Here is a 9,024-nt window from a genome sequence, read left to right as displayed (position 1 = left end):
CGAAAACGGCACTTCTCGGCCGGACACGTGAGAACCGAAGAAGACAGCGGGTCGCTGCGTGAGTCCAGCTCTGCATGAGTCTCTTCCGTGTGCTCTTGCTTACTTCAAAAATACTGCACGCACTTTGAAAATGAGAGCGCCACTGCCACCCACGGAGTGGACGTGCAAGTACACTTTATTCTAGTACGGCAAAAAAAAAAAAAAAAAAAGCATGTTCCCCGAGGTCACTCGCGCCCCCCCTGGCATCGCTCTGCGCCCCCCTGGGGGGGCGCGCCCCACCATTTGAGAAGTACTGCTATAGACTGAAGTGCTTTTCTTTTTGTTAACATTATTCTTTTTTTGGGAGGGATAGGAATATTATTTTTGTTGTGCTTTCACGAAACGATATTTGTTTGTTGTGAAGGAGAAGCTTATGACAATAAACGGCGCGGTCCAAAGAACGCCTGTGTCCACTCGCCTTTAGTGTATAAAATATATCTGTACATTTCTTACCCAAAATACAACAAGAGACACATAATTGCCACTAAAAGAATGAAAACTTACCGAAATATGTGTGGAGCACAAATAGCAATTTGCATTGCATTGTGAATACAGCATAAACGTCTCACAACTACTAATTCTCCCACGTTTAGAAGAAATAACATGAGTATGGAACGGCGCTGCCCACAAGCGGCCGGTGGCATTCTCTTCACTCTTAATGTCCATAAACGGCCTCATTGTAATCTGTTTGAGGCAATGTGCGAGCGGGTCATTTAGTGCATGCGTTAATTGCGTCAAATATTTTAACGCAATTAATTTAAAAAATTTAATTAACGCCCGTTAACGCGATAATTTTGACAGCCCTAATTTTTATATTGAATTGCTTTCAAGATGACATATTTGTTCTATGTGTTGGATTTTATCAAGTAAATTTCCCCCCAAAATGCGACTTAGACTCCGGCGCGACCTATACCGTAATTTCCCGAATATAACGCACTTTTTTCCCCCAAAATCAACTTGTAAAATCATGGTGCGCATTATGAACGGGTACGTGGATGAAGACAGAAATATATATATATTATATGTATACAATATATATACCGTAATTTCCCGAATATAAGGCACACCCGTGTATAATGCGCACCCCAAATTTACTTGTAAAATTTGGGGAAAATTATTGTACCCGTTTATAACACGCACCCTAATTTTAGCACCAATAAATAGAAGAATACAAGAAAACAGAGCTCGTGTACAGATACAGAGATGTCATTTTACTGACTGGTGAAACACAGCACAAGCATAGCACATTGGTAGTTCAAAACATTACCGTAAACTGACAATATTTACGGTAATAATATGATTTGACAACTTCTCCAACTTACCAGAATCTAGGAGAAAACAAACAAACGGATGTGACTTTTCTTTTAAAGGCTGCTGTATAACTTGCTGCTGTATAACTTGCTCGTTTCATCATGATGAATAAACGTTTCTTCCATGGATTGATACGGTAAAACTACTGAACTATTGTTATTTGGGTTTGAGTTTCCCGAGGGACTGATATAGTTGACGGACACAGGAAGTGTGTGTCCTTACATTTGTTATCCTCCGAATTGTGGAGCTGCAATAAACGTCGACTCAAATGAGTTCAAGAAACTAAATTCTGTGCTTTATGAAGAGTGAAAAAAGCAGAATTTAACACAGACGAAATCATTCGGCCGATTAGTGTGAAGTATTACCGAAACAAAATGGTGACGTCACGTACCGTAATGGTCGGCAACGGGTCGCCGCATACGTTTCTTCAACACAACGTGGCCGTGTCAATGAAAAAAAATCGGTTTATATATATATGTAATACATATATATTTCTGTCTCCATCCATGTACCCGTTTATAATGCGCACCATGAGTTTACAAGTTGATTTTGGGGGAAAAAAGTGCGCGTTATATTCGGGAAATTACGGTATATAAACCGATTTTTTTTTGTTTTTTTGACACGGCCACGTTGTGTTGAAGAAACGTATTTAGCGATCCGTTCCCGACCATTACGGTACATGATGTCACCATTTTGTTTCGGTAATACATCACTCTGATCGGCCGAATGATTTTGTCTGTGTTAAATTCTGCTTTTTTCACTCTTCATAAAGCACACAATTTAGTTTCTTGAACTCATTTGAGTCCACAACTCCGACCATAACAAACGTAACAACACAGAACTCTGTGTGTGTCCGTCAACTATATCTGTCCCTCGGGAAACTCAAACCCAAATAACAATAGTTCCTATTGTTACTGTCGTGTCGACAGCGATGAGCTCGCTCGGATTTCCGACTTAACATTCTCACTTTCATTTTACCGTATCAATCCATGGAAGAAACATTTATTCATCATGATGAAATGAGGAAGTTATACAGCAGCCTTTAAAAGAAAAGTCACATCCGTTTTGTTTTCTCCTAGATTCTGGTAAGTTGGAGAAGTTGTCAAATCATATTATTACCGTAAATATTGTCACTTTATGGTAATGTTTTGAACTACCAATATGTTATGCTTGTGCTGTGTTTCACCAGTCAGTAAAATGACATTTCTGTATCTGTCCACGAGCTCTGTTTTCTTGTATTCTTCTATTTATTGGTGCTAAAATTAGGGTGCGCGTTATAAACGGGTACAATAATTTCCCATAGATTTTACAAGTAAATTTGGGGTGTGCATTATACACGGGTGCGCCTTATATTCGGGAAATTACGTTTTATGTTTTTTTCCTCTTCGTTGGGCACTTTATGGCTGGTGCGACTTATACTCAGGTGCGACTTATAGTCCGAAAAATACGGGTAGTTAACATTGTTCTAAACCCTTAGGCTTCGTTACAATGTCACAATAATTGTACAGGGGAATAAATAAATCAAATGACTGCAGCCAACATGACGTGCCCTTCATACCAGAACAATGTTGTTTTTTTTGCTTCTAGTGAGAGAGAGGGATGTATGGATGGAGGAGGTCATTAGAGGGAAATAAAACGAATGAAAGGACGGATGGAATGCACCGAGGATGGAGAGGGGGGTTCTCAGGAGAGATCTTTGAGTCGTCCGCCCTGCTCGATGACGGCACGGGCGAACTGGCGGAAGACTCTGTCCATGTAGGTGCTCCTCCTTGGCCACAGGCCCTCCAGGAAGCCAATATGGCCTCCGTGGCAGGTAATGAGCATGGCCAGGTTGGGATTCTGCTTCACGGCCTCCACAGGAATGGCTAACACACACAAAAAAAGTACATTCAATGCAGGCTTTTCTCTAGCATGAAAATGCTTTGACGCAACCTACCGTGAGATGGGGAAAAGACGTCGTCGGCAGCGTTGAGGCACAGCATGGGCACCTGTACGGACTTAAGCCTGTGGACGGGACTGGCGTCGCGGTAGTAGTCGTCGTTGGTGGCATAGCCGAACATGATGGACGTGAACCTTTCGTCGAACTCTCGGATTGTTTTGGCCTGTTATGGGACGGGGTTAAATTGACTTTGCCACAACTGTGTGCGTTTTCTCATAGCCATATGGATGACAGTGAAAGTACCAACAGAATGAAAGAGGTTCATGCAGAGTGAAAATAATCACCTACCTTCATAACGTGGTCGATGTCGTAACACTTTTCAAGCACTGGTCTGTGTCTGGTGGTCGGAAAAACAAAGACACACAATATACATAACTACTTGAATACAAGAATGCTCTTGAACAAATTAATAAAATGTACAAAATTAGCTGTTAAATAGGACTTCGTGCTATTAATGACAAGATCAATTACGTACTGTAGATACAAGAAATTACCGTATTGGCCCAAATATAAGACGGCCCTGATTATAAGACGACCCCCTCTTTTTCAAGACTCAAGTTTGAAAAAAGACTTTTTGAGTACCAAATTAATTTTTATACAGAAAATAATCAAAGTACATTCGAAACAAATGATTATAACTAGGGTTGTTCCGATCATGTTTTTTTTTAGTTTGAGTATCTGCCGATCCCGATATTTCCTGATCCGATTGCTTTTTTTTTTTTTTTGCTCCCGATTCAATTCCAATCATTCCCGATAATTTTTCCCGATCATATACATTTTGGGAATGCATTAAGAAAAAAATGAATAAAACTCAGACGAATATATACAATCAACATACAGTACATAAGTACTGTATTTGTTTATTATGACAATAAATCCTCAAGATGGCATTTACATTATTAACATTCTTTCTGTGAGAGAGATCCACAGATAGAAAGACTTGTAATTCTTAAAGGATAAATGTGACTTTGTATATTGTGACTAAATATTGTCATCTAGTGTATTTGTTGAGCTTTCAGTAAATGATACTGCAGCCATTTAACTTCTGCCCAAATGCATGATGGGAAGTGCAACCATAACTGTGCGTAGGGGCACCAATTGGTATATCTTCTCTGCGTTGGGAAAGAACATAGGGTGTTAAGAAAATGATCAACCAATACTTTTCTTCCCCACATTGCCTCCCACGCTATTTATAATTGCTGAGAAAGGTATTGTAATTCTTTAGCCACATAATTAGTGGCTCCAAAGGCTGTCAATATTCTCTCTTCTCATTATACGCTGCCTTTTAGCACTGTCTGTAGGTAAAACGGCGTCTTTATAGATTGAACGCGACAATGCGTGAGTGGGTCGTGCAGCGCATGCGTTAATTTTTTAACGTGATTAATTTTTAAAAATTAATTACCGCCATTAACGCAATAAATTTGATAGCCCTACTTTAAGCCAAAACTACTCTGGATGAGTGTAAGACATTTTGTCTGTAATGTTAAATACAATTAGAAAACAATTTAAATTAAAAAAAATATATATATATTATAAAAAGGCATGTCCGATATTTTTTGCCGATTCCGATACTTTGAAAATGACATGATCGGACATCTTTAATTATAACAATATGTTTGAAAGAAAAGGCATGTTATTTTGCCTCATTCAAATCTTAATATCTGAACATTTAAATTTGTGAACTAAAGTGCAATCACATTCGTAAATGAATGGCTTCTGGTTTTTGAAATGTAAATAAACCAATCTATTGTGATAAAAGAACAAAATTGCAATAACTGCATTAACCATCAAAGTGAGGTCTAACTGTAACTGTAGTCTTGAAACGAATCTGAATAAGGAAAAACATTGCAATAAAATAATGAGAGTAGCTGAGATCTATCATGACAGAACATCGCTTCAATGATATCTGGCGCCATCTAGCGTCGTGAATGGGTATACTTTCTAGACTGCGAATATAAGACGACCCCCTCTTTTTTAGACTTATTTCAATGCAAAAAACACTGTCTTATATTCGGGCCAATACGGTAGTCCTGTATTTTTCAGACTATAAATCGCACCAGCAAAAAAATGCGCAATGAAGAGGCAAAAAACATGCAGTATATAAGTCACACCAGAGTATACGTCGCATTTTGTTTAATCATAGACCAAGTACAAACATTCTACATTATAGTAGTAATAAAACGGAGAACAGAGTGCTAAATAGGTATTTTAACTGTTATTCAGACAACAATAAACAAAACAAACTCTGGATTCCACTCCAAATCACTACCAAATCCATTCAAGTTTTCATCTTCAGTATCACTTTTGAACAACTGCACCAACTCGAAGTAGAGGGCACGCCTCGAGTATAAGTATCAACATATACAGTGAGGGAAAATAAGTATTTGAACACCCTGCGATTTTGCAAGTTCTTCCACTTAGAAATGATAGGAGGGTTTGAAATGTTCATGGTAGGTGCTTGTCCACTGTGAGAGACAATCTAAAAAAAATTCCAGAAATCACAGTGTATGATTTTTAAAAACAATTTATTTGTATTATACTGCTGCAAATAAGTATTTGAACACCAGAGAAAATCAATGTCAATATTTGCATAAGGATTTTGCACCACTGCTCCACTTAGATCTTCTCTAGATCAATTTGGTTTCTGGACTGTCACAGAGACACACGGAGTTTGAGCTTCCCCCAAAGATTTTCTATTGGGTTTAGGTCCGGAGACTGACTAGGCCTCTCCAGAACCTTGATACCCTTTTTACGAAGCCACTCCTTGGTTATTCTGGCTGTCAGCTTTGTGCCATTGTCATGTTGGAATACCCAGTCATGACCCATTTTCAATGCTTCTAAGGGAAGGAGGTTATTCCGCAAAATCTCACAAAACATGGCCCTGGTCATCCTCTACTTAATACGGTGCAGTCGTCTGGTCCCATGTGCAGAAAAACACCCTAAAGCAGATATGTCCAAAGTGCGGCCCGGGGGCCAAATCCGGCCCGTGGTCAAATTTCATCCGGCCCCCAGCCTCTGTCATAAAATCAATAACGTCTGGCCCGCACACAGACTTAATAAATTGGTCAGCAGTACTGCTACCAGCATATGAAGTAGCTTACACATTAAATGCTGCTCCTCATTTACCCACTTAAAGGCAGCAGCACTCTAAGCAACGTTACCCCGTATGACGCTTCACTTCCAATTTTCTAAAATGGCAACAATCAACAACAACAACAAAAAGTTGACTGTGACGGCCGACGCTTCAAGGATAGGTGGAAATTGGACTATTTCTTCACTAAAATGCACAACAACTGTGTCTGCCTCATTTGCAAAGAGACAGTCGCTGTTTAGAGTTCAATGTGAGGCGATATTACCAAACAAGACACGCTGACATGTACGACAAGATTACAGGGAAGATACGCAGCAAGAAACTGAAGCAACTTGAAGCTAGTTTATATATATCCCAAGAGTCGAACGCCACAAAGGCTAGTTGCGAGATTCTTGAAATTATTAAATAAAAATAATAATAAAGCAAATGTGACACACAGAATGGCTTGCTTAAATATATTGTTCTATGTAAAGGATGTCAGCCCCCACATTCTTACCACACCAAATCTGGCCCCCTATGCAAAAAGTTTGGATACCCCTGCCCTACAGCAATGCTACCTCCACCATGCTTCACAGTAGGGATGGTGTTCTTGGGATGGTACTCATCATCCATCTTCTTCCAAACATAATGAGTGCAATTAAGACCAAAAAGCTTTATTTTTCCTCTCATCTGACCACAAAACTTGCTCCTATGACTCCTCTGCATCATCGTAATGGTGATAGGCAAACTCAAGACGAGCTAGGACATGTGCTGGTTTAAGCACGGGAATCTTCCGTGCCATGCATGATTTTAAACCATGAAGTCTTCGTGTATTACCAACAATGCCATTGGAAACGGTGGTCCCAGCTCCTTTCAGGTCATTGAGCAGCTCCTCCAATGTAGGTCTTGGCTGATTCCTCACCATTCTTAGGATCACTGAGACCCGAAGAGGTAGATCTTGCATGGAGCCCTGGTCCGAGGGAGATTGACAGTCTTCCATTTTCTAATAATTGCTCCAACAGTGGATCTTATATCACCGAGCTACTCGGCAATTGCCCTGAAACTCTTTCCAGCCTTGTAGAGGTCTACAATTCTGTCTCTGGTGTCTTTGGACAGCTCTTTGTGGTGTATGGAGTGGACAGGTATTTATATGCAACAGGTCAAAAAGTCAGATTGAAAAAATCCACCTCCACTCATTTAGGAGAATAAGTGGAGTGGCGTTGGACTTTTTAAAGGCGACTAACAGGTCTTTGAGGCTCACAATTACAAATACTTATTTGCTACAGTATAATAGAAATAAATTGTTAAAAAACTAGACACTGTGATTTCTGTTTTGTTATTTTTTTAGATTGTCTCTCAGAGTGGACAAGCACCTACCGTTAAAATTTCAAACCCGCTCATCATTTCTAAGTGGAGGAACTTGCAAAATCGCAGGGTGTTGATATACGTATTTTCCGTCCTGTATGACATTATTTTTTATGACCTTTTGCTCATCTGCATTTACGAATTCGAAAAAGGGTCGAAATGCTAAAAATGTGGCGGGCCAGTCCAATTTAATCTCCAGACTGCTAAAGCCACGCGAAACCCCCCTTATACCCTGAGTAGTGACTAGCAGCAGCGCTAATCCCGCTTTGGCCCGCCGCTTGACCTGTGCACCGAGGCTTGCAGGCAGCTGGTGAGGTAGGAGTTGAAGAGGAAGCGGTCCAGAGGCTTTTCCAGTGACGCCGTGCACTCGAACACGTCCCAGCCCGCCGAGAACACTACCACCCCTCTCAGGCACGTCTCCTGGCCCTTGCGCCCCAAGTAGTTAGCTAGCATCATTCTGAGGGTACAAAGACAAAAAGAAATTATTTACAGTACACTGCGAAATTGGACAAATCCTCTAATTCCACGAGTGTTGTTTTCGTCAACGATAGTGAAAATAATTCATCAACGAACACTTTTTTCATGATGATGACGTCACGATGACGAGCTAAAGACGTGTCTTGGGACACCAAAACATAAAATAAGTTGTCGTCTAACCAGACATGAACGAGATGAAAATTTGCCAGTTTTTTTTTTTTTTTTTTTTTAAACATGTCCTGTTCAGCTGTTTGACACAGACAAAGGAAGTCCAAGTGTCCGGTTGGTCTGAACAGTTTTAATGTTTCACATTGAGAGTTTGCGAGCATGACATATTCACATTGTGATCATTCTACATAACTTGTTTATTACGACAAAGCAGAGAACAGGAAGGGGTTATGGGGGAATAGAAGAAAAAAGAAACACAAGAAAAGAAAGAAAAGAAACACAACAACAAGAAATACATGAAATGCCTACACTAACTATAAATAGGTTGGTACTATCGTCAGCTAGATGTATTTCAGGTGGACACCATGTGGGGGGCCTGTTAACCAGGGAAAGAAGAGGAGGGGGGAGGGGGAGTCAATAAGATGAGTGATTAGGAGGGGTAGAGTGTACACAAATCAGCTCTGTGATCTAAACACCAGTAATCGTGTGAATCCCTTGTGAGTGTAAGATGTTCGGCAACCGACTCAGCACAGCCCCCCGGGATCCAAGGTGGTCCCCCGGGCCACCCGCGCACCCATCAACCGGCCTTCAGGGATGGGAAGAAGGGACGCACCACCAACCCCACGCCCACCCCCAACCCCGCCCGGCCCACGAG

At 40.6% G+C, this 9,024-nt stretch overlaps 1 protein-coding gene across 2 annotated transcripts in view; it reads right to left on the bottom strand.

Annotated features, from left to right (window-relative positions):
* Positions 1–2,694: 2,694 nt before the first annotated feature.
* Positions 2,695–9,024, bottom strand: part of abhd3 (abhydrolase domain containing 3, phospholipase) — a 44,824-nt gene continuing 38,494 nt past the window's right edge. The window contains exons 6-9 of one of the 2 annotated variants that reach the window (XM_057858461.1): positions 8,008–8,181; positions 3,578–3,626; positions 3,287–3,452; positions 2,695–3,215 (exon numbers count right to left, since the gene is read on the bottom strand). In XM_057858461.1, the coding sequence (XP_057714444.1) occupies positions 3,034–3,215; positions 3,287–3,452; positions 3,578–3,626; positions 8,008–8,181 (571 nt within the window). In that variant the 3' untranslated portion in view covers positions 2,695–3,033. The remainder of the gene's footprint in view (positions 3,216–3,286; positions 3,453–3,577; positions 3,627–8,007; positions 8,182–9,024) is intronic. The other variant, XM_057858462.1, reaches the window with a different exon arrangement.

The sequence above is a fragment of the Corythoichthys intestinalis genome, chromosome 14 (genome assembly GCF_030265065.1).
Source record: "Corythoichthys intestinalis isolate RoL2023-P3 chromosome 14, ASM3026506v1, whole genome shotgun sequence".
In the NCBI taxonomy this organism is placed as follows: domain Eukaryota; kingdom Metazoa; phylum Chordata; class Actinopteri; order Syngnathiformes; family Syngnathidae; genus Corythoichthys; species Corythoichthys intestinalis.
The sequence above is the reverse complement of the archived record's forward strand: the minus strand, read 5'-3'. Positions and strand labels throughout refer to the sequence as shown.